Source organism: Cyprinodon variegatus, unplaced genomic scaffold (genome assembly GCF_000732505.1).
Source record: "Cyprinodon variegatus isolate N-32 unplaced genomic scaffold, C_variegatus-1.0 Scaffold933, whole genome shotgun sequence".
Taxonomy (NCBI): domain Eukaryota; kingdom Metazoa; phylum Chordata; class Actinopteri; order Cyprinodontiformes; family Cyprinodontidae; genus Cyprinodon; species Cyprinodon variegatus.
Genome location: NW_015151386.1, coordinates 310,550 through 336,257, shown reverse-complemented (window position 1 = coordinate 336,257; position 25,708 = coordinate 310,550). Strand labels below are relative to the sequence as shown.

The window sequence follows — 25,708 nt, the reverse complement described above, 5'->3', positions numbered from 1 at the left end:
GACTTTTCCTTTAAGCCTGTTTAGTGGATGAATTTAGAGGCAATTCTAGAAAATACCAGTTTATGACTAATTTAAAAACAGGATCAAAACTGTAGACAGGGCTTACATCTCTGGAGACATTAAGAGTAGGACATGTGGACGGTAAGACATTTTGCAACGTGCTCTGAACATTACATGCCTTTCTATTGTGTAAACAATCATTAGAGTCATTACATTTGTGATATTAATTGGCAAACTGAATTAATAATACCTTGAAGTTTAGTCATGCGTGATTTTCCTGCATAATTTAGGACTCTAGTGCACATTTTAATGACTACCACTAATTGACTTTCCATCGTACCTACGCTCACACACTGATTCTTTTACCTTCTGCCACTCATTCCCCAGTGTAAGCTCAGTATCCTTGCATAGCCTCGGCATAGCGCTGCCTCTCATGGCTCTGTGTGAATGAGAGTGTGTGTGAGTAAGCAGTGATGATCGACCTGTCACTTACAGCCGGTGCTTGGTATGCAAAGAAGATCACAAAACCATAGATGGAGGGAAGAGAACATTTAGCCGTGAGAGAGGAGTAGAAAATGTTGTTTTATGCCATTGATGGTTGTGGAGCAGAGACAGATAAAGAGGATAGAGATGGGGAGAGGAGGGGGGATAAACATGGTGATGGCGAGTGAGTGAGAGGGGGAGGAGCACAGAGATGATTCCTCTCTAATCCTCTAGACGCACGCTCGGTCTGGCTGCCTCCTGGCTCAGAGAGAAAGAGGCAGACGGAGGCAGGTGAAGGCAAACGGAGAGAAACCAAGAGAGAAACAGGGGGAGAAAGAAAAACAAGATGAAGGGAAGGGAAGAAAAGAGAACTGCCTTTCTTTATACAGAATGCTGAGACGAGGAGGGAGCTGGAGACACATGCAAGTCTCTGAGTGTGAAGAAGGAGCTTGAGGAAGAACACGATGCTTCGATCTCGCTGTTCCTGAACCAAACCAGGAGAGTAGGAAGGAGCAACAGGAGGGGGAGTGGAAAAGAAGGAATCTCTTGAAAAAAGAAAGAGCACATCAAGACATGCCTGGCTTAGAGAAGGAGAAGCTATGAAGAGAATGGAGGAGAGACTGTGGAGCAAAGAAGCAGATCCTTCAAAAGATCGGCTCACGTGCACATGGACCTGAGCCCCACCAAACTTACTACGAGATGCTGTCAAAGAACCAGGGCGGAGTGTTGGTGATGGATGTCTGCCTGCACGAACTGCCGCTTCTCCAAACTCAGCAGGAGTAGATGACAGCTGGGTTCTCCTCCGATTCAGGTGAGGGTGAGAGAGCATACGGCCAAGCAGATGTTTGGGAAGTAAACGGAGACCAGGAGGAGAAACGGGGAGGAAAGGGGGAAGACACTCACGTGTGAGTGAGTTAGCAGAGGATTATTTAGGCATCGGGACTTTGTGTGTGAGTGTGTTTGTGTGTAGCTCGCACAACCCAACCATCTAGGAGCTGTTTGAAGAAAGGCAGAACACAGCGGTGCTGCTCTGAGCCTTTCCAGGTTCCCTCACACCTGGAGATCCACCTGAAGACCCTCACTACCTCACCGCTGCACAACAAGTGGACTTTTTGAGCACTTTATCACCAGCGCTTGGTGTTGTTCTCCTGCTGGCTGGGAAGCCCACTGAGGTGTCACTCCTGATTTCCTCAGCCCGGTGGATGCCTGCTACCTTTAACCATGGGAGAATGGACCATCTTAGAGCGCCTCCTGGAGGCTGCTGTGCAGCAGCACTCTACGATGATTGGAAGGTGAGTGGTTGGCAGAGCATCAGGCATGAGAGTAGTCTCTAGAAGGGTCTTTGCATCATTCTTCATGAGAACACAATTCTAGTTCCCCCTGTTAGGATGAGAATGTGAGATACAAGCATCCAGAATATGAGTAATTCTACTGTGCAGGTCAGTGACTCCTGGTTTACAGTCACTGATTGTGGCATTGGGTGGAGGTGGGGGGGGCTTTAGCCTCATTAATTCCCATGAGTGACTTGACGGAAGGGTTATGCATCCTTAAGAGACAGCATTAGTCTACATACAAGCTCTGAATGTCTGGGGACACGAAGTGGCAGGAAGACATCTCCCCTGAGGCTCCCACCGTGCACGCATTCGCACGTTTCATTTCTCATAATGATTGCTCTGTATCTCTGCCATCTGGTTCCACGGCAGCATTAGAAGCCACAATGTTAAACATGCATCCATTTTTTTACAAAAATACCCCCCATACACACACCCTTTATCAAATGAAGTCATTTTCTGAGCCTGAATAAGTAATTCATTCCAGCCGCTGCAGCTATGATTTATGCATTCTGCTGCATGCAGAGATTTCTTGTATTTTATTTCTGTAAAACTCGTTCTCGTCGGTTCTGCAATTATTTATAACATTTTTGCTTCAAAAACCCACCAGGGTAAATATGATAAAAAGGTTACGTTGAGCAAACAGCTTGTTACGGAAAGCATTTTCAGGACATCTGTGACACTGCAGGTTCAGCTTAAGTTCAGAAGAAGCTGAATTTCTAGTTCAAATCAGACCCCTCAAGCGACTGATCTACTCGGGTTAGTGGGAGCTTTCAATTATGCAGAAAATCCTTTGATTTCATTCATATGTGGAAATGCTTCTTTTACAAGTATCTAAAAAAAAAACTCCTACATCTGAATTTTGTGTCATGCTATGAACCGAACTTAGGTGATTTAAAGAGGTCATGAAAGGTCATTAAACCTCTGGGTACGGTCCCGTTACCGGTGTAAGGCGATCATGATGTAACAGATTAAAGTCGATTTCCAAGGATACTAGAGAAAGTGCCAGAAGTTGTAGGGTTTTTTCAAGATGAATGGATAATAGACAAATGATTACAGCCCCTTCCCCACCTGTTGCTACACACTGCTAGCCAGCATGCTGAAAGAAAGGTTTGTACACTTCGGCCAGTCTTACAGAAAGCAAATTCGACTGTATAAAGATTTTAGAATGTGCCAGACTTCTCTCTAGATACAAAGAAGGTAGAGTAAAAATTATCTTCCCCTTCCCCAGCTGTTTCTGTCTCTGTTAGTCTGCTATCAGGTAGTGTTTGTTCATTTTTGGCTCGCTTGCCATAGCTGTCAATTTGAGCAGTTAGGGAAGACTTGTTAATGTGACACACAGACTTACATAGGAGCTTTAATAGACTTCCCCAGATCATGATTCATTTTCAACCCATGGGTTAACACTGACCCTCACCCAGGGCCCAGCCAAGGCCTCCATATGACAAAATCTGATTTTTCGGTCTTACATTTCTGTCAAAATGCTCAAATCATCTGCCAAAATGATCAGATCATTCACATAGCTACTATAGGTTTGTTGTCCTCTGTTTATAGAATAATCAAAGGTAAAAAAAATAAACTAGTATTCCGTTTATTTACAGTCAATATGTTTTTTTTTTTTTACTTTTTATTTCCAACTGCAACATAAAAGAGCAGCAACCAACAAATAAAACTGTTTTGATGAAAAAAATAAATAAAAAATTAACTGAAAAAAAACACTCACACTCATATTAAATAAATGATAGTATAATGCAGAGGTCTTCAACAGGGGGTCCATGAGCCCTTGGAGGTCCACGGAGGTACTGCATGGGGGTTGCAAAAGTCTTTTTGTTTTTATGCCCCCTGCCCTTTTTCCACTAACTGAAATGTCTTAAAATCCACATTATTGTGAATTCAACACACTGTAGTAAACAGATAAATGGAGGCAGAAGATGTCTTTCAGGCATCAATGCACACATTCAGCGACACACAGGAGCTGTTTTAATCTGGGCACCGTTTCATTCACAACACCTGTCCCATCAAACAGGAATCCAAAATCATACATTTCATACAATATATATAATTAGGGGGTCCCCGCTCCATCTGGCCATCAGTTTGGGGGTCCTTGGCCTGGAAAACGTTGAAGACCCCTGGTATAATGAGATACATTTGCACTAGGTGTCTCAAGATCAGTTTATCTTTAAGACACTGATCCTACTTTATTTATGCATCAATCCGACTCAAGGACCAAAATCTTTTTAATATACGAATTATAATTTCTACATGTTTAAATATGTATAAATGCAGAATTTTATCCCAAAATTGCATGTTTAAATAGAGTTATGCATGCAAAAATACTGAAAAGTGAATTACTCTTGGGGGGCTCCCAGCTGCCCTGAGCGGTCGTTTAGTGTTTTCATATAGCCGGGCCTGCATTCATCCTAAACCTAACCATTACTATTACATACCTAAATGTAATTCACACCTTAGTCATTAACCTAACCCCCAAAAAGCTAAGGACCATCAGAAGGTCCCCACTTTCAAAAAGTGTCCGCCTTTGCAGATAAATTGCTAAAAATGGTTCTTACTTAGCAATAAGTTCAAGTACCTCTGCCCACCCCACAAATTGCTGTGTCTTGCCCCTCAGCTGGCTGCAAGAAGGGAATGTCAGGTTTTTCTCACTGCCAAGAAAAACAACCCTGGAAATATTTCTCAATCTGATGCTGTTTTAATACTGCAGTAAAGGTTTCATGCACAATTAAAAAATAAGATCTATACAGTGGGTGTCTACTTAGTTTTTTGATCAAATAACTGTATAGTTATATTTTTTAAGCCAAAAATTTGCTTTTTTTATTATGCATGCAAAATAAAATATATGTTTTCATCAGACTTCTTTTGCTAAATGTGATGAAACCTTTAAACTGAGGTACTTTTACTGAGGTCAAAACACCAAATGTTAGTTATTCAAAGATGTGTTCAGTGTAATGATGAAGGATTTGTCAGCATTTACTTCCACTCATTCATAGCACACCAGGAACGCACTGTTGCGCATCAACCTGGGGAGTCATACTGGCTGTAGGGTCTGAGTGAGAGTGAGAAAGAGGAGAGACTGAGAGAGCCAGTTGCCGAGGATAAAATACATCTAAAAAGGATGACATCTGCCAAGGCTTCAGTGGAGATAATTGGCTGAAACGTATGAAGGAGGAAACGAGTAGAAGCAAGAGTCAGGAGCATGAGGTACAGATGTCAGACGGCTACTAAGAGCGGTTTTTCATAGAGTGAAGTGAAGTGAGCTGACACATGCGTTAGTCTGCGGGGCCTTGGTGAGAAGCAGATCGGACCGCCTCGTCATCGGAAGGTGCTGGGTGACATGACCAAAGCAGGGTTTCTGCTGCCAAAAACAGTCTTCATCACACAGATTCAATCTGTTGTGCAGAGGGTGGAAATGCTCGTAATACCTACAGTGATGTAGTCATACAGGCTTTCCCACACATCATCTGTTTGGTTTCCCCTGATGAGTTGTTTTTTCTTGAAGGACGTGAGATTATATATAAATGAGGAAGTGAGTGGGGTGCTGGATGTTTTGTATCAGGTTTTGATGTCTTTAGTTTTAGTTTTTAGCAAAGACGGCCTAAATTATCCTAATTTTTTTTCCAGATCTCCAGAACAATAATCCATCTAAGCTAATCCCTTCCAGTTCAGCCCAGTCTAAAAATTGCATTTTTCTAAATTCAAGTTACATTAATAAAAGTAAAGTTTGCTGATTATGCATGCGTTGTTTAGGATTCCTGCAAATGTATCAATTCATTGTTTGGATTAACGGTGACACATTACAAATTATAAATATGTTGCTAATACAAAAAGTATTGCAAAACAGAAATGAGACTAGCAAATAAAAAAGTTAGCATAAAAGGAAAAACATATGCAGAGGAAAAATAAGCTAGCTCTTAGCATATTTTTTTTTATTCTTAGAGCATTTTTCCATTGCGTGCAGGTTTTGTTTTTGCAGCACATTTGCACTTTGTTGCTCTCAATTTATGTTATTGGAGCATTTCTCTCATGTAGCCTTTTGTGTTTGCCATTCATTTTTTGAATTTGCTGCATATTTATTCATTTGCCGCATGTTTGTACCTTTTGGCCATTGTATAGATAATTTGAATAAATAGGTTTTGAAATGCAAGATAACCCGGAAATCCCACATACTCCATAGCTGCGCTGCTCCACTCCGTTCCTGATCGCATCTGCAAAGCAACTCCTTGAGACTGTGCATTATTTATTTATTCATACGAGCACAGTACCAGGTAGTGAACCCCTAATTTCATATGACATCAGTAAAACTCACCATTAACATGCAGTTTCTGCCTTTAAGGATAACTAGGATCCTGCAAAATTGGTTGTCAAAAATGTTGGCAGATTTTATCCTATTGATTAACATGGCTGTGCAAGTCCTCCGCTGGATTTACGTGAGCAGATGATGTGGAAATTTATGGTTCAGTAGAGTATAACGCCCTGACACGAACATACCAAAGCATCTTGGAAGAGACCAGCTATCAGAGCAGAATGTGTCGGCACTCGTAGTGATGTTCTTTTAAGGAACATCAATGCTTTAAAAGGGTAACTGGACCCCCTTGGGTTCTCTCATTAAAAGGACCACCTGTTTTATTCTTCTGCCTTGTGTAGGCCTTCATAATAGCTATTTATTAAAACCTTTTTTTATTTTCAACATTCAGTCTTTCTACCATCTAGAGTCTTTCTGTCCAAAAAAGTGTTATTATAATATGACAAATATTAAATTAATGAAACCTTTTCTTATTTCCAAATAAGAATCTTACACAAATGAACACAATTTAAGTGTGCCTTTAGATTTCCAATCCATATCAACATTTGAGAATTTTCTATTTGACACAAGGTTTCTGTAACAGACTCCATTTTAACTAGAACTATTGCTGTATTTTAATTTTGGAAAATATGACCCCAGAAATGTGTTGCACTCTTACTCAGTCAGATTATATAGTAAAGGCTCAGTTCCCCTCAGGAACCGTCAAGAATAGATAAAGGGGGAGATGTGATCTTTTCCTCTACGGTTTGATGATTCGATGCGCTCTGATCACTTCTAGTTGATATTTGGACCTGGTTTCCTTTGGCTGTCATTTACAAATTAATGTTTTCACTATCCTGCAGTGGCATTCCTCCCTGACATATAGTCTCTAATCTGGGCTGCCACAGCTGACAAGGATATCCTTAAATGCACATTTAAAATGGAAACCCATTGGTCCTCGATCTGTTGCCTTTTCCAGGAAACGAATTGGCAAGCGAAAGTGTCATCCTGTTTTAAAAGGTGCAGAACAGGTTGCTATCCACGAACCGATGCCAGCCTGTGTTCTCATGAGAAAAACGCAGCAACAGCCTCTGTCTTAGAGCCATTCATCACCTGTGAGTCACACAAACACATTAGGATGAAGGTAATGCTCATGTGAGTTTGATGGCAGATGGCTGCAGAGATTTCCTTCTTCGGTCATATCCCATGCCAATGGGAATAGGTTGCAGTCCTGGCTGCCAGTGTTTGGGTTTCAAACTGCCACCAGAGATGTATCCCTGCTATTACGAGCAGTTGGTGAGCTGATGGACTCTCTGATGCGCTTTGACGCAGCTGAGGCTGTTGGTCCAGAGAGCCAGTGAGACTCAACAATGATAAAGGACTCTGCACTTAACCTCCAACAGAACATTACTCACCGCTTCCTCTGCCGCTGAACTCCCCCAGGCCATAATCCCATGTATGAGCTGCCACTGGTTAAACTGGGGCCATCAAAACAGGCGAGTCTAACCTCCCACTCCTTCACATTGATCTTCAATAATGGGACAGGAGGGTGGTTTTAGATGGAAGATGGCCATAAGCCTGGATGGCATCTTTAAAGGAATCCAAATCGAAAACAAATGAATTCTTGGAGCAGACTGGCCTGATTTAATGGAAAATAAAACATTTTTTCCATTGTAGGTTTAATATAAACAGATGGATATACAGTGTATATTTATACTCTGACTGTGCCCACTTTAATCCTGCTGTTTAAGGACATTATGGACAGTGACAGATTTCTTGTGCCATTCGTTTCTAAAGCTACATTTGACTTCATGCACACAGCTACAGCCTTCACTTTTGTATTTTTCCTGCTAACATTATTTTAGCTTAAGTTCTACGAGACAGATATAATGTTCACTTAGTTTTAATGCATTTTAATCGCATTATCCTGGCAAGCGAGATTGATAACGTGTCTCTCTATGTGCTGGTAAAGATTCTCAGTCATCCAGGTTATAGTAATTCAAAAAAAGTAAAAAAACGAACCACTGGACTTTGTTTTCCAAGTTTAAAGACGTTTTGCTTCCCATCCAGGAAGCTTTTTCAATTCAAAATGTCAGAAATACAGGTTGTGTTCCAAGCTTTATAGGGTAGCCCAACAAAGCCTTGTTTTGGCTTAGAAAACATGAAAAGAACAGGTCTGCACATTAGTAATGTTTGCTATGAAAGGGGTGTGAGGGCAGCCATTTATCTTAAGAGAGAGAAACCGACCTTGAAAAACCTACAACGCAGCAATAGAGTTGATTCCTGAGTTCATATTATAATCCTCATCACCTTGCAGGGGACCAAGGCAACTCGCCAGGTCAGCCAGGCCAACAATGCCCCTAATGACCCCCTTTCAGAGGCATAGACCAGTATCAGGTATTGCTAACAAAGACCTCAACGACCCGCGTTCCTAAGGGACGGACCTGTTCTTCCGGTTCATTTTCCATGTTTTCTAAGCCAAAACAAGGCTTTGTTGGGCCACTCTATAAAGCCTGGAACTCAAAGCTATTTCTGACAGTTTGAATTTAAAAAGCTTCCTGATTGGGAAGCGAAACATCTTCAAACTTGGAAAACAAAGTCTAGTGGTTTGTTTTTTTTACTTTTTTTGAGTGTCTCTTTATGATTTAGTTCTACGCATTATAAATCTTCGCCTGCTTCCTTCCAATCTGTTCGTGGAAAGGATTGGTTCCCATGATCGTTTTTAGCCAGTCATGGAAAAAAATTAATTAGCAGCAGACGCCATGAGAAACCGCAACAGTTTCTTTTCCATTTTCAAAGATGAAATATTGGATTCTGACAAAACTGATGTGACAGCAGCAGCTATGTTTTTGTCCTCCTGCGCTTCCATGTTTATTTTTGGTTCAGCTGTGGACCGGGCAACTCTTGCTTCACAACTATATGTCCGGCCTTGAACCATAGTACTGCAATTAAATGGCCGACCTGTTTTGGGTCGGACTTGAGTGGTTAAAGCTGAAATGGGTCACGATAGATTCTCTTGTGTTTGTGAACGCACAAATTCCATGAGAATTCACCTTGGAGACAAGGTTAGTATTTCATGTCATAGGTCACATTAAAGGGGCTATACCTGATTCTCTGCAAGTTTGAACCATAAGTGAAGAAGACAGTTTAAGTCCCGCCCCTGACCTTCTCCCATTGAAAAACTTTTCTCCCACTCCATGTTTAGGTAATAATGCCCACGCTTGGAGAAAATACTTGTCATTGGGAAATGCTCTTGGGGGATCATTAGAAACTGGAAGCTCTGCAGAATAAACCCCATTGGCAGAGAAAACCATCACTGAAAAGTTAGAAGCCTACATTAAAAAAGGCCTGGACTTCTGCATCTGCTGAATCAATAAGCAATTTATTTGAATAAAAAGACCTCTTCTGTCACACAATATCACACGTAAAAGCATTTTTCTCAGATAAAAAAATAAAATCGGAGTCTTTAAACGGGTGGAAACTAAACAAACACAAAAGGTTTTCTCCTGCCTCATGATCTTATCATTTTGTATTGAAGGTCCTAAAATAACTGAATGCTTTTCAACTAGTACTATGTGGAAACTATAAACCAATGCAAAATGACTCACTCACTAATAGCCTTAACTATACTACAATCTCTCCCATTCTCCTTCCTCTTTTTTTTTTTATCTAAGAACAATTTATTCCCAGTATAACAAGCTTAAAAAATCTGGAGAAACATAAGAAGTTTAGTCTACAGGAGCCAAAGCCAATACTTGGAATATGAGTAGGATGTATTTATAACTAAACTTCTCACCTTTACTTCCTACATTCATCAGCAAATTGGAAATTCTTTATTTACAGTAGAACATTTCCCTTTTTCATGTGACTGATAATCACAAGCTTTCTCTCTCTCTCTCTCCTTTGCTTCCTTTGAGGCAGAGCCTTTCTTTTTTCTGCCTTCTGTAACTGTACTTATTTTTGGCTTTCTGACATGTCGTTTTTTTTATCCCATGGAGTTCTGTGGAACAGACTCAGAGGAACTGCAGGAACACGGTGCATCCTCCATGGCAGGAGAGCAAAATTATTTTGGCTCAGCAACATTATGGCTCCATATAACTCACAATTATGCAAAGCTGTGAAAGCCCAAGTTCTTCCCAAATATTAAAAACAAATCCACCACACAGTAAGTTTCTTAGGTCGTATTGAGACGCTTTTCAAGTCTCTTTTTTATTTGTTTTTTTTAGTTTTGAGGCTTCAAACCACTGAGCACATGTTATATTTATAAGAAGATGAAAAATGTTCTGATGCAAGCCTGCTCAAAGCGCCCCGATGAACAGGGTTTTCAGACATTCTTACATGATCCGACAAAGACTTGGTTTGATGTGCACTGAAGCCCTAAAACAGCTCATCGGTCCTTGATGTGCATTTAAAATAGTTTGTGCAGCTTCACTTCATTTAAAGCAGTAAATTTAGAGGAACTAAAATAGAACAAATAGCCAAAGATTTAAAAAATGGAAGGAAAACCATTTATCACTTGCTAATAAAGTGATATAAGCTTCATGTCACTGTTCAGTTGTATTCAGATGTATTTCTACTTTCCTTCACAGGAACATCCATATTGAAGTTGTACATTTAAAACAAATGTATTTTATTGGGGTGAAAACCAACACAAAGTAGTGGTACAGTAATTGTGAAATGGGAGACAAAGGATTTGTACAAATAAGAATTTTAAAGCTGTGGTTTGCATTTGGCCCCTTTGACCACACTGGAAAAAACCTTAATCTAGATAAGTCATTTTTTCTTAGAATAAGTGCATTTGTTCTTGGAGTGAGGAGGTAAAATATACATTTTGCCAATGGAACAAGACAATTTACATTTAAAATAAGAAAACACAATTGCATTGTCTTATTTCAAGTGCATATTATCTAATGATCTTATTTTAAGAGTAAAAATACTCATTCCATTGGCAAACTATTTCATTTACCTCCTCAAATTAAGGCTAAATACACTTAATTAAGACATTTTTGCTTATTTCTAGATCGTTTTTCCAGTGCAATACTTTGCGAAAATACCTTTGGCTTGGATTGGTCTATACAAGCTTTGAAAATCTTTTTTTATTTTTTATTTTTTACAGTTTTCTCTGGGAAATAGCTAAACTCTGTCAGATTTGTTAGATTACACTGCAAAAACAATCTAGAAATAAGTAAAAGTGTCTTAGATTAAGTGTATTTACTCTTAAATTGAGTAGGTAAATAAGATGATCTGCCAATGGAATTAGCATTTTTACTCTTAAAACAAGATAATATGCACTTGAAATAAGACATGCAATAGTTTTTTTCTTATTTTAAATGTAAATTGTCTTGATCCATTGGCAAAGTGTCTCACTTACCTCGTAAATTCAAGAACAAATGCACTTAACTTAAGAAAAATTGACTTATCTAGATTTCAATTTTTCCAGTGTACAGCTGTTGTTACGAGGTTTTAAGTCTTGCAGCACCCTTTCAGCTGGATTTTCTGATTTTAACAAATACATAAGGTCTGATCTAAACCATTTTGTTGCAGCCCTGGATGTATGTTTGGGTTGTTTTTGTTCTTGAGTCCTTTATAGCCTTTGAAAGGTTTTATTCGTGGCGTCCCGTCTCATTAAGCTTCATCCATCCTCTCATCAACTTCTACCAGCTTCCCTTTACCTGCTGAAGAAATAAAGACCCTCAGCATGATCCTGCCACTACCTTGTGTCATCGCCTGGTCTTTGGATGGATAGTATTAGTTTTCTGTCACATTAAGTATTTTGCATCATGGGCAGAAAGTTCAGTTTTGGTCTGGTCTGACCAGAGGTGCTTCTTCCATATGTGTTCCTAAGTTCTTACGGCTATTCCTTCGCTTATCCTCTATAAAGAGCAGATTCGGTTTGTCTACAAGTACACTGCAAAAAATGTAAATCTAAATAAGTCATTTTTTCTTAAAATAAGTGCATTTTATCCTGATTTGAGGAGATAAATGAGACACTTTGCCAATGGAACAAGACAATTTACATTTGAAATAAGAAAAATCAATTGCATTGTCTTATTTCAAGTGCAAATTATCTAATTAACTTATTTTAAGTGTAAAAATACTCATCCCATTGGCAAACTATCTTATTTACAAGCTTAAATTAAGGGTAAATACACTTGATTTAAGAAATTTTTACTTAATTTCATATTTTTTTTGCAGTGTAATAGCTGTCCTGTCAGCAGCTTGAGTGTTATTAGTAGGAGTTTTAAACTCTGCGAAATTTGAAGTTGGAGTGAATTATTCTAGCTTGAAATAAATCAATTTTTAAATTTTTTCTCATTTGAGCAGGTGGGTAGGGACATTTGTCAACAGAATATGATTGTTTATTTTTACAATGACAAAAAAAACTCAGTTATTTTATTATAAGTGCATGAGATCTAACTAATATATTTTAAGGGAAATCCTACTCGTTCCATGGTCATATAATCTTATTTCTCAAATGAAGGTAAACTACACTTATTTTAAGCAGTATTTATGCATTTTAGACATCTTTCAGTCCCCTATGCCTTTTTGCTCTGAAGGAGAAGAGTAATTTATGATCGAGCCCCATTTTCTTCCTTCATCAACATAAAAAAAAACCTCCACCAATTCCCTCTTAAAGTAGTTTTGATATCTCACATGCATTAATCTGAGGTCTATGCTGCTTTCGCTCAATCAACAGCAAACACAAGCTCCTACCTTCACCTCCCTTCTCCTCCTCCTTCTTGGCTGCAGAATTAAGTTAGATATATCCTTTGCCTTTTCTTATAGATTGTCTTCATAGATGTGGGGATCTGCAGTTTATTTTAGATGTGAAATGCTCAAAAGTTGGGATATTATCTTCAACTTAGACCTGCTTGCAACATTTTCCCCCTTACCTGTCATTTGCGCTCCTCAGCTGATGCTCTCTAACGCATCTCTTAGCTCTTCATATAACAGCCGTATTCACACTGAGGTTAAAATAGAGTCTATTATGTGACTCCTAAAACAGTTTGTTGAATTTTGTATGACTTAAATACACAATAGCCACACATTTTCTTAAATAAAATGTTAGGAGTTAAGCAGTGCTTTGTGTTGGTTAAAAGGATTCTATTATATGATATTTCTGAATATAATAGTTAAAAAAATATAAATACAATTAGAAGGTTTTGTATTTCTCACATGCTCTATTTCAGTTCAAGCTAAAGCCAATGCTCACCGGTCACTGTGCTGTTAACATGCATGCCTGTGTCTGGTGGCAGGTTGCATCTCTGACATTATGTGACCTTTAGCACATCAGGCTTTTATTTAGCAGCCCCTTGTGGAGCCCTCATCACCCGCCACAACCTCTCAGCTTGGCCTCATCTTACATTTGTTGGTTAAACTGCGGAAAACAAGAAATAGGCTGTCATATCTTCTCTCCTCAGGCAGATTTCCCTTTGGGGAGATTGCTGCAAAGACACTCCACGTGAAACATTCAGCATCAGCTCACTCCTTCCCTCCCTGCCTCCGCTTTCACACTTCCTCCATTCATATTGTAGCGACTCCAGAGACGCTGCCGGCTGTAAAGTCAGTGGCTTCTCAGCGCTGCCATCGTTAAAGTGACCTCACATGTTCCGTAGGGAGATTATGAGTCACCGATGGGAGGTAGATACATGTCGTTCCTGCATCATCTCAGATTTTAAAACAATGCAAAGAAGACCTGCTTTTAAGCCTTAAATCATCAACCAGATCAGGAAAATTAATTCTTTACCTAAAAATTAGCACATTTAAAGATGTCTTATAAATGTGCTTTTAGTGTTTACCACATAGTGTGGGATTGATCCACTCAGGCTCTGATACTAGACATACAAAGATCCAGGAAATGACACCCGGGAGCAGGAAAGAGCTGCTGTACAGCTTTTCATGACTGAAGTATTTTAGTCAGCATCCGTGGGGACTGTTGAGGAAGCAGAGTTGTAACGGAGGGAGAAAAAAAAAGAAGAGTCAATTCAAATAATTATGCAGCTCTTTTGTTTTGTCAAACACTTATTTATTTCCATCCGCATCTATTTTAAGGTCAGAGTCGACACATCATTTGCATGCAGATGTTTTAAGCTCGTGATGTAAGCATGTGTGCTGATCAAGCACAATGATGGAAGGTTAATGGTTATCCTTACGCTAAGCCTTCATTTGCCTCAAATATCTGAATTTAAGTTGTATCTGTAGATAAAATTTGAGAGACTTATTTTGTTTATTCTTTTGCGTGCGGATAAGTTCGGATGTTTTCATCCTCATTTACTCTAATGCCCTGATAAATCTAATACGATCCACTTGACATGATTAGGTTATAAGCTATATTGCAACATTTGAGCATTGCACAACTACAAACCTGCCAAAACATGTTGGTCCTTCTAAACTTACTTACCAGGCAGAGAGCATGTCTCTTGGCTAATATAAACATCCAACAGACATGTGGTTACTTTGAGGGAGCTGCATAGATCCAGAGCTCAGGTGGAATAATCTGGTGTCCAGGTGGGTAGAGTACCAATAAATGGTACTTAAGTAAAAGTAGCACTACTTTATCATATTTTAGTCAAGTAAAAATAAAAAATAGCCTTTAAATAAACAACTTAAGCAAGAGTAAAACGGTTGTTGGGGAAAACGTGACTCAAGTATTATGTAACTGAGCATAATATCTGATTTAATGTGTTAAAATTATGGATACTAAGCATATAGATATCTGTAGATTTTGAAGTTTAGGTAATGAAATAAATATATACCGTTCTGTAAAAAAAAATTATTTTGGTGGAATAAGCTGGAGATTTTTTTTATAACAAAATCTCTGACATCTTTATTAATTCTATGCTATGTAAATATGTAAACAGGTTAAAATATGGTAAATTACTCCCTGTAACTTGAAACTGTAAACTGTTTGCTGACCTACAAATCAGGATTAGAAAATAGAAAATAGCTTTAAGCTGGAGTAAAAACAGTCGTCTCACTTAAACATTAACTGTAAGTATTTATCTCTCTGGTCGAGCTTGACAAATTCAGTTTAGGCAACTGGACGTCCAAGACGCTTCCTCATTTCTAACTAGTGGTGGGCCCTGAAATTAATATACTGTAGTTGTAATAAAGAATTAAGGGGAAACAAAAGGTGGCTCTGATCCCTCCTGATTTGCCATGGAGTTCACCTTGGGGGTGTTAAAGTTCGTTATTGGGTTCTGATGGGTTGTTAACTCCCTCTTCAGAGTGGTTTCGGTCACATGCATATTGAAGTGTGGGTCAGGTGAGGGCCCTCCTGTGTTGAGCCAATTCCTCAGGACAGGACTCAGCTGTTCACCTGCACCTGAAGGCTAAAGGACACTTGTTTGAGGACAACAACGTCCATATACTGGACAAGGAAGAAAGAGGGTTTGAGCGAGGGGTTAAGGAAGCCATCTTTGTTTTATTTTTTTTTTGTTTTTTTAAAAGTGTCCTGTCTGGCAATGTTGCAATAAGAATAATTGTCTTGATGCCAAAAAGAGCCCAACAGATTTTACTTTCACAAGTGTAGCAGTATAGCAATTGCCATATTGCTCCACTTGTTTCATGCATATAAATTGCTTTATTATAATTATGCAGGGAGTTTTACAGTTTATATGGACACTGCAATGTAAGTAGAGCAGAAAAACAGAAGAAGAAAAAGGAAAAAAGAAAAAGAGAAAAGATTAAAGAAAGAGGAGATAGAAAGGAGACAATGACAAAACATTTTCAGTCTGCTTCATCACCTGTAACGAGATGAAAAAAGAACAGCACAACCGAAAGACATGGTACGAGACATACAATAAAGCAACACCTTGAAACTATCGCTAAAGTAGTATTAAGTCTGACATGTTCAAAGCCATCTTTGTTAACCTGAAAAAAAAAACATCTCTCAACAGAGGAGGTGGTCTTTCTTCTTGTTTTTATTGTCTTGTTTTCTAAAACAGTTTTCCAAAAGTCAGGCAGGAGGCGCAGCAAACATTTGGAAGGAGATACTTTGGAGCATTAAAATCAAAAATGAACTTTTTTTATTACCGTACATGAAAAATTATTTTGTAAGCTAAGAATTAGCTCTAAACATTAGCCAGGACACATCCCCCCAGGGGAACACGGTAATGGCAGCATGACTCTATGGCGAGGGGGGAATACAACTCAATCTGTGTTGATGCTAATCTCAAGATCCAGCGTTAGTTAGGATTGACAAGCTCCAGGTTCAGCTGAAGATCTTTCTTTAGGGCATCAACTCTTTGGAAACAAATGCCACACTTTTACATTTTTCCAATATGATCTTAAAAAAAGCGTTTAATATTTCTTCCCTTACTCCTGAGTTTAAATTGTGCTATTAGAGCATCAGACGGGGTCAGAGTTCAGGCAGGTATCACCTTGCAGTAGATCTGCTCCTGGCAGAGTGACTCAACATGGTTTATAGGTTTGCTGTCAGCCGCCCGCTGCAGGACAGAGCAGCTCAGTGTTAGAAGGATACTGAGAGGAGAAATTAAATTATATGATATTACTTCAGACACAAATGCAAATATATCCTGACAGAACACCAATCTATTTGAATTCCTCCATCCTTGTTTCACAACATTATAACATTAAGATAAATGGAAATAATGTGAAGGCTTAGTATTTCCTCTGTGATTGTCTCTCATTTATCCAACCTTTATAGCCAGATTCCTGCATAATTAGATCACACTAGATATCACAAATCCCTTTATACTGTAGATACATTCATCTAGAACCAGAACCAGGCTTGAAAATACGTCCCTAATGCTGAAATCAGGGTCTCACAAACATCCTGTGCCTTAGCATCGATCACCAGCCACCAGGCTGTTTGTCCTCAGAAAATCAATCCCTCTGATCTCCACCATGAATGCTATTTGTTGAGACTCCCTGTTTGTCATGTTACATGATTTTAAAGATTATTTTAAAATCAAGTGGCATGGGATACTGAGTTTTTTTAAAATGACAGTTCATTAAGGAACTCTTGTCTTATGGATAAAAACTGAACTAATTCTTGGTATTCACGTTGAAGCACAAACCTAAAGGTGTCTCCCTGGATTATAAATGGGTGATAACCTCAGCTTGCAGTCCAGTTCCACAGAGTCCTACCTATTTTATTTTTGATATGGGTTTGTTGAATCCAGTCAGCAGACCTCTCCATGGTTGTGGATCGGAGGCTGACACCAGTGATCTAAAACATGCAGCTTCTAGTAGGATGTTCTCATTTATCTCTTGGCTTTATTGTTTTACACTGCCCAGTCTTATTCTAAATCAACTGGGGATCAAAATATTGTACAGGAGGGGGTCACATAAACAGGTCAGCATGTGTGAAAATTGTTCCGACATACAGCTTGGGAAGAAACTGAATACTAAAAACTGTTCAGGCATGTTTAACAGTTGTAAATCTAATTAAGCCAATAAGGAAATTCATAATCCAGGATAGATGATCCTATACTTTTGGTTGCTGGGTTTTTTTCTTGCATTTGTATGGCTGTACGTTGGCATGTTTGCAGATTCAGTTTTAGTTCAGCAGCCAAGCAGGAGTGAACCACATGGGTTTGCAGCTCCCTCCATTTGCTTTCCAGTGTTAATCTTCTGATTAATGTCTCTTTTTGCTTAAATTAATATTTGTGTGCCATTTGTAATCATCAGCTGCGTTTCCATTAACCATGAAATTGTGCAAATTGTTATGAAGATACATTATCTAAATGGAAACACTGCAATTTCTAAAAAACAAAAGTTTTTTGATAAAAAGCTTTTTTTTTACTTTTATCTGTGGTTTTTGCTTTTTTTTTTAGCCTCACATGAGTCACGCCATCTGCATCTTACTGCCTCGTAAAAAGACAAAGACCAGATTTAGCTGGAGGATGATGGTGATATTGGGATTCTGAGAAGAATAATTATTTTACCATGTTGTTCACGTTTAGTTTGCCATTTCGTTTGTGTGAACAAAGGTATTGACGTGCAATTTTCATTGCATTTCTCCTTTAATGGAAATTTTGCAATAAAAAAAAAATGCATTTTTGCTATTGAGTAATGTTTATCATGTAAATGCAAGAAGTGAGATATATCAGCCTAGAGAATTGGCCCACAAAAATCATCATCATCAAACTAACAGCATTGGTCTTAAAAGATCTTATTGGTTGTCTGATCATAATTTTAATTTTTACTTATATCCACTGTTGTTGCACATGCTGCAGAGGGTGATGCTAGCTTAAAGAGGACGCCCAGTAGGGTGCTGGATAGGCACAATCCTGGAAGAGTCATCGAGTTTATCAGAGGTTGTGGGAACCTCTGCTCAATAATCCATTTATTTCTGTGTCCCAGCGGCACATTTCTTTTAGCCACTGAAGACTTGTCAGAATGGGAGCTTTGTTTATCTTGCCCCCAGACTTAGTCAGTGTGGAGGGTAGAATTAAACTGTAACAATCGTGGATCTTAGGGTCTCCATAACATTATTTTCTACATACTAACCAGTTGTCTGAAAGTCCTGGCAGGAAGAAATGTCCTCTCTGCTTTACCATCACTAATGTACTAATAAAGAATCAGTTAAAGTCTACTGGAACTTTCCCCATTACTATTTAGATGGTATTCAAACTGAGTCAATTTGGGATGATTAATTTAAAAAGCACTAAAACCTGATGTTTGATACGGTGGTGGATCTGTAATGCTGTGGGCATTTTACTGTGTGGGAACTTTGTTAATCCTAGATCATGCTCCGATCTTGTGATCAGAAAACTTCCCTTTTAAGGGAAACAAGGTTGGCCAGTAATAGAAATAGTTATTTCTGGAGGCTTTTCCCTCTCCTCCCTCCAGAAAACATGTACTGAAATGATAGTTGAACTTTTTTGTGTTCCCGAGACACCAAGCAGAAGGTCATGAGGTTTTCATAATCATTTTAATGTGATCCTTGAGGTATAGGGATGGCCAAAATATATCATGATATACATAAATGTGAGCATACAATAACATAAGTATATGTAAAATATTTATTTGATATAAAACATGATTCTAACCTTAAAAAACATTACTGTTAATCCTAAAGCATTTAAATAAACAATTAAATCGCCAATCAGGTGATTAAAAATAAATCTACTAAGATTATTTAAATATAATGCCAATTTAAAATATTAACTGACCTAATTGAATATAATTGCTTTACTTTATATGCATGAATAACTAGTGAGGATTAAGAAATATCTTCTGATAAGTCCAAAGGCCCTCACTGGAAAAAATCTAAATCTAGATAAGTAAAATTTCCTTAAATTAAGTGCATTTGTTCTTGAATTTAGGAGGTAAGTCAGAAACTTTGCCAATGGAACAAGACAGTTTACATTTAAGATAAGAAAGAAACAATTGCATTGTCTTCTTTCCAGTGCATATTATTTAATTATCTTATTGTAAGAGTAAAAATGTTAATTCCATTGGCAGATAATCTTATTTACTCACTCAAATTAAGGGTAAATACACTTAATTTAAGACATTTTTACTTATTTCTAGAATGTTTTTGCAGTGCTGTTTCTGCTTCAGGTGGCTAGTTTGATAACTTTTACCCAAAATGACCTTAATCCTGCTGCAATGTAGGAGTGAGATTGCTCTTCTCTTCATATACATGTGTGCAGCTCTTCAGCACTAGATTGAAGCGGTACAAAGACCCCTGCAGCTCTGTGGCAAAAATCACTTTTAGTGTACAAATGCATGCAATTCTAACAAAACAGGCTATAAAACAGGCTCTGAGGCTATATTTTAATGATAATAGTCAAGCTGAGCCGTAAATGTACAAAAAATGAGCAAATGAAGTTACATAAAAAAAAAAATGAAGTCTAAAATAAAAACAAATAGCCAGCTTTGATCTTAATTTGGCTTTAAAAAAAAAAAAAAAAAAAAGCAAAGCTGAGGCTTTTGAAGTTTTGTCAGTTGGGTCTGTTTGCGTGAGCTCGTGGCAGGGAGCTTTATTTAGACAATCTGATTTTATTACACATGACTTACAGCATTTCTGAGCAGGCATCATAAAGCTGATGCTCCTGTTTTATCTGATTGATCATCTCGCTTGTCTGTTGGCGTTTCTGTAAACCTTCTCCCCTTTTGTGTGCCTCTTTTTTTATGATATTGCCTCGACACTTTATCCTCATCTTTCACTTTGAAGATTAAAAAGATACTCGTTTGCTGCTGATTTATTCTCTGTTGCCCTGTAGATCCCATCTCTCCATCTAAACACTTAGCTGAAGTCTCTAATGAGCAGGACCAGAGTGTGACAGCAGCTCAGCCTGTGGTCCACAGCTCCTCAGTGGGACTATCAGCTTCTGCACAGACTTATAAATCAGAAGTCAGAATTGCACACCAGGCACACACCATCTCCAGCATGACTGAGATACTGTACAAAGCCCTCTGACTCACTGCCTTCTCACACATATGCACGCACACATGGACGCGTTGCTTCCAGGACCAGATGGTCGTCCAAATATACAAACATGTAGCACGCTTACTATCTATACACACTATCAGGGGCAGGGAAGTACACACAGACACGCTTTCTCATGCGTGCCTTGTGCTGCCAAAACTGTCACAGTCCTTTTTTTTATTCTGTGGATCACATGAGGAACCGGAGCAGACTGTGACAATGCATTCACACTCCTCGCACTGCCTCTTTTGCAGATTCTTTAATTATCCGAGTGAAGCCAGGCTTCTGGGAACACACTTGCTCTCAGCAATATGCTGCGTTCACACTACTCTCGCAGCCAATTACCAAAAACCAACGACTTGGTAGACGGCGCTGTGATGTCATAAAGATAAATTTAGATTTCACAACCTGTAGAGAGACAAAAGTAGGGCTGTGCTGGCTGCCATTTGTAACAAAAAGCTGTCTACCTGGGGACATTTTTAGTTAGATATTTTTACTGTACTTGCATCGCAGAGCATAATAACCTTCGTTCCTTCAACCTTCTGATATTGTTTCATGATAAGCAAGAAATTGCATCTTATTATTCACATAAAAGCAGAAGGAAAAGCAAAAATAGTTTATTAAACCACCTGTTTTGCTAATCCTTTCTGGTACGTATCTCTCTGCTTTACACCGTTAGAATTTATTTTTTGTTTTTTTTCCCGATCTTCTTGGGAAAATTCCGTAAAAGTTTAAAAAAACAATCCACTGGACTTGGTTTCCAAGGTTTGAAGACGTTTCGCTTCCCCACCAGGTAGTTTTCTCAAGCTTTTTCTTGGGAAAATCGCTGCAGCTCAGTCAGTCTGACCATAGATTATTCACTAGACTAAGTATGGGTTTCGACTGGATATTAAACTGCTTTGAATAAAACTCATTCTGACATCCCATTAGCGGAAAAACAGCTCTATGTTTGCAAAGAAAAACAAACTTTCCCAAAGGTTTCATCATGGTCTGCTGTTTCCCCTACATGAGTACCTGCAATCTGCAACACCTGAGCCTTTCATCTCTGCAGCTCCTCTAGACTCACCAGCGTTGGCCTAGTGTTTAGAGCAGTGCACCCAGTGTGCTCTGAGAAGGTTGCAAGTACCCCCTGCTTGCATCCTAGGTCCCTGAGCAAGACCCTTAACCCCAAACTGCTCCCCAAGGGGATGGGTTAAATGCAGAGAGTTCATTTCGTTGCTTTATACTTGTGACAGTGTAATGACAATAAAGTTGAATTCTATTCTTTCTATTCTCTCTATGATTAATGCTCTCCCTGAGCAGCCTGCCAGGTTAGGTAGACAAACATATCAGAGTAGATTTAAAGGTTTGAATACAATTTTTTTTTTTTTGAGACACCTTTTGTTTTTTGAGAGTTAAATGTTGGGATTGAGAAGAATTAAAAAAGTACATTTTTTCCTTTGGGGGGAAAAACAGTTCCCATCAATGGCTCCCCAGATGGTTCCCTGTAACAAACCATCTGTCTTGTCAAGTAAATGTTTGGTCTTCCTGAAACCTCTAATTGCCTCTAGAGTAATTACCTGTAATTGGTTGGCATATGATCATAATGTTAAATAAAAATCGTCCAGCAGATTTCTCTTGTGTAACATCCTGACAGAAAACAAAAGTCTGCTGTTGAAGTGAAAACATTCTGTCCTTAGTAAATTTATTAAATTTGTCATTCAGAATTGATTTAAATGTGAAAACAAAATAAAGAACCCTATGATCTTAATTTTATCTCTATTCCACACTAAATGGGCAGCTGTAGGGTTCAGTATGAAATAAAATTGAGTTTATTTATATAAATAGTCCAAACGTACGAAAAAAAAGAAACGTATGTATAAATCCATCACTAAAACAGCGAGAAGTCAGTTATCCAGCAAAGACAGAAGAGCACAGAGCCAACGTGACAAAAATAAATTAAATTCAGATTGGATTTCCCTGAAATGTACCTGACATATTTTCATGTTGTTCTTATTTCCATTTTGAAACGATTAAAATAAGGATTCTTCCGTTGGACTGAGTGTGTCTGGGATGTTCCCTGCAGGGCTTGTGTGTCATGGAAGCTCCCTGCATGTGCCAGAGCAGCCGATTTGGGCTGAAGCTTGGCACAGGAAAGCCGTAGTGGGTGTGTGGGTGGGGGAGTTGGAACAAACGTGATGGCCCAAGCCTGGGATTGTCCAAAACCCGCTGATTTAATCCGGATTACGGCCATTTTTTCCTCTCTCTCTGTAGTTCCCTCTATTGACCCGTCCCTCCCTTACCGCCCATCATGTTTGTCTCTCCAGTGTTGTCTTTCTTCTTCTTGGTCATACCTTCTGTACAACAACCGTAAATTTAGCAACAAAGCTAATACTTTTAAGGTTCCATTTTTACTATGTAGTTTTCCGTTCAACTATAATTCAGTATTTTTCCATTAATACACACGAGATAATCCTTTGGAATAGATTTATCAAATCCAGTTGCAGATTGTATATTCTCTTACTGTTACTTTAGTGCCAAGCATGTTGCCAATAGCTGCAATCTCTGCCATTGTCATGGAGACCCCTGTGAATGCCGTTCTTGTATTTTTGCCCTGATTGGAACATACAATGAGGCCAATCTGTTCTATTCTTTCATGAGAGGAAAAAGTCTCTATCATTTCCTAATTTTATTTTTATAAAACAAAAATGAAGCTATTTACATTACAGATTTGCTCAAATGAGAATGCGTACAACACTAAGTTGGATAAAGTAAGATTTTTAAACAATGTTCTTCAAAAAGATAAAGAGTAAAAATCGTGATTTTAAAACAGGCTTATGAATCCTTGTTTAGAGAACAGCAGAAAAGGTATAATTCTCATACACAGATTTATATTTAGCTCACCACCCACTCACTACATTTAGTGTAGTAGTTTTCATTCTAGTTGTTTCCTGACTCTTATAGAATGAAAGAACAATTCAATGTACCAGTGGGAGCATTTGTCTTGAATTAGAATCAATTTCTTTTCTTTTTAGCGAATCAATCCACATTGAGTTTTTACTATCCCCATCTGTAGAACATCTCTTGTGGATAATTTTAGTTCCTTTGTAGCCTGCTGATTAGGTAACTTTACTAATCTGTGTATCATTTAGCAATAAAACTCTCCTCTTTATAAAATATTTGGTTCAGTTACTTCTCTTTTAGATTCTCTGTTGTGCACAACTTGCTGTTTCTGTCTGATTTGATTGTTAAATCTTTAATAACTCAGCTATGGCTGTTTTGTCTTTGCATTTGGACCCCAAGAACGCCCAATTATGACAATCATGAGATAAATCTATCTCAAGCAATGTAGAGGATAGACCAAACAAGATTATCTACTGACTTATTAAAAATAATAAAGAAACATAATAACGTGTAATTTAAAATAACCGTGAAATGTGAGCCAGTCAGACCATTTGCAGTTGGTTCTAGTGAAGATAAAAGACTGCAGAAAAAAAATGCTCAAGACAGACTGTTGCAGATTTGCAGAGATTGTGGTAAAAGTTCTTCATCATCCACACTTTGTACACCACTGGTAAAGAATCAGTGCAACTTACATTAAGGGACATATTATCATGCAAACACGTTTTCTTAGAGATTTTAACTGTTATAATGCAAATCCTTTATCAAAACAATGCTCGAAGGGGTATTTTACAGGATTCATGTCTCTGCAATCATTAGGAACTCTGCTCTCTGAGCAGCAACGCCTTAACCTGACTCCGCCAGATGGATTTGCTCCGCATATCCATCTGAAAAACCTTCTGTTGAAGTAATTTTGGGAAGGGGCGAAAATACTGGTTAGCTGATTGGCCTATGTTGGTGATAGACGGGCCAAATAAACCAATCAGATCAACGAAGCATATGACGTAACAGAGCCACGACGAAGAGGAGCCAATTGATAGATCAAACTCTTGCCGAAACCAGTTGGTAGAAGAGCAAAAACATCTTTTCCTCTGAGAAAAGCCTCCAGAGCAGTGTTTTGCTCTTCTTTCAGTGAAGAAATACTCTGTAATTCCGATAAAACTTGCTCGATAGCCACGCTAACGCTAGTATCATCGGCTGAAGCTGCCATGTTCTTTAGACTGAACTGTCGCGCTTCTCGTTGCGTCACACCTCAACCCGCCTCAAAGCCAACGCTGATTGGACGTTTGTTTGGTGAACGGCTCCAAATTTTATTCAACAGAGAGTCTCCAGACTGATTAGCGAGTGAAATCTTGAAAGCTTGCGAGATCAGGATGATCTCACGAGGCTAGCAACCCCTTCCTGTCCTGGAAAACAAGGCATGTCTTAGAATTGTCATAACTTGTCCCATTTAGGAAGCCCCTACCTTGAACGTGCTGTAACTGCCCAATAAACAATATGCCCATTCCCTACATTAAGCGATTGGTGATGAGATCGGGAGATTTTTTTTCTGCTCAAAGTTTAGAAGAAGCGGCAGATAATCTGCACAGTCACAGCGACTGTTTTTGTTTTTGTTTTTTGTTGTCAAAATGTCTTTTTTCGTTGGACATTGTTTAGCCTTGCTAAAGAAGAGCATAGCTGCCAGAAGTGGCTTGAAAATATTGGCGGTCCCCACACAGGGAGTAGTGGCATCTCTATGAAGGCAAGTATCTTTCTTCTGGGTAAAAAAAAGAAAGCAACTAATATAGTTAACTTTGGCTATGAAAAGCATCATAAATTACCTTTAATATTACTCAGTCTTACATCCCTCTATGCCAGGGGTCAGCAACCCAAACTGCTCAAAAAGCCATATTAGACCAAAAAAACAAACAAAAAACAAATCTATCTGGAGCCGCAAAAATGTAAAAGACTTATATAAGTCTTTTATGGCAATACAGGCTCTAAGTGTATTAGCCCATAATAAAAAAGGACTATGTGGGCTAAAATATATAATAAGCATTCATGATTAAATGTTTATCCTGAATCAAACGTCACATAGTAGCAGGAGGTGAGGGTGGAGCAGTGAACGCTCTCAGCACGGGGAATTCAGAGCGTACTGTTTCACGTCCTTTCATTGCGCGGTTTAAGTTTTGTTGCATTGATGAAATTATTGAATCATGATAAAGAAATCTTTCTATGGTGGACGTGTTTCTGTTAGGAGGAGCTTATTAAGTCATGAGGAACCAAGCAGGAACTGACATCCATCAGAGCAGTGCTCTCAAACCCCGGAATCCC

General features: G+C 38.6%; 1 protein-coding gene across 1 annotated transcript in view; it reads left to right on the top strand.

Moving 5' to 3' along the window:
* Positions 1–757: 757 nt before the first annotated feature.
* The window catches only part of LOC107100055 (gap junction delta-2 protein-like), a 42,858-nt gene continuing 17,907 nt past the window's right edge, over positions 758–25,708 (top strand). Inside the window, exon 1 of the mRNA XM_015398410.1 lies at positions 758–1,775. Coding sequence (XP_015253896.1) covers positions 1,705–1,775 — 71 coding nt within the window. The 5' untranslated portion in view covers positions 758–1,704. The remainder of the gene's footprint in view (positions 1,776–25,708) is intronic.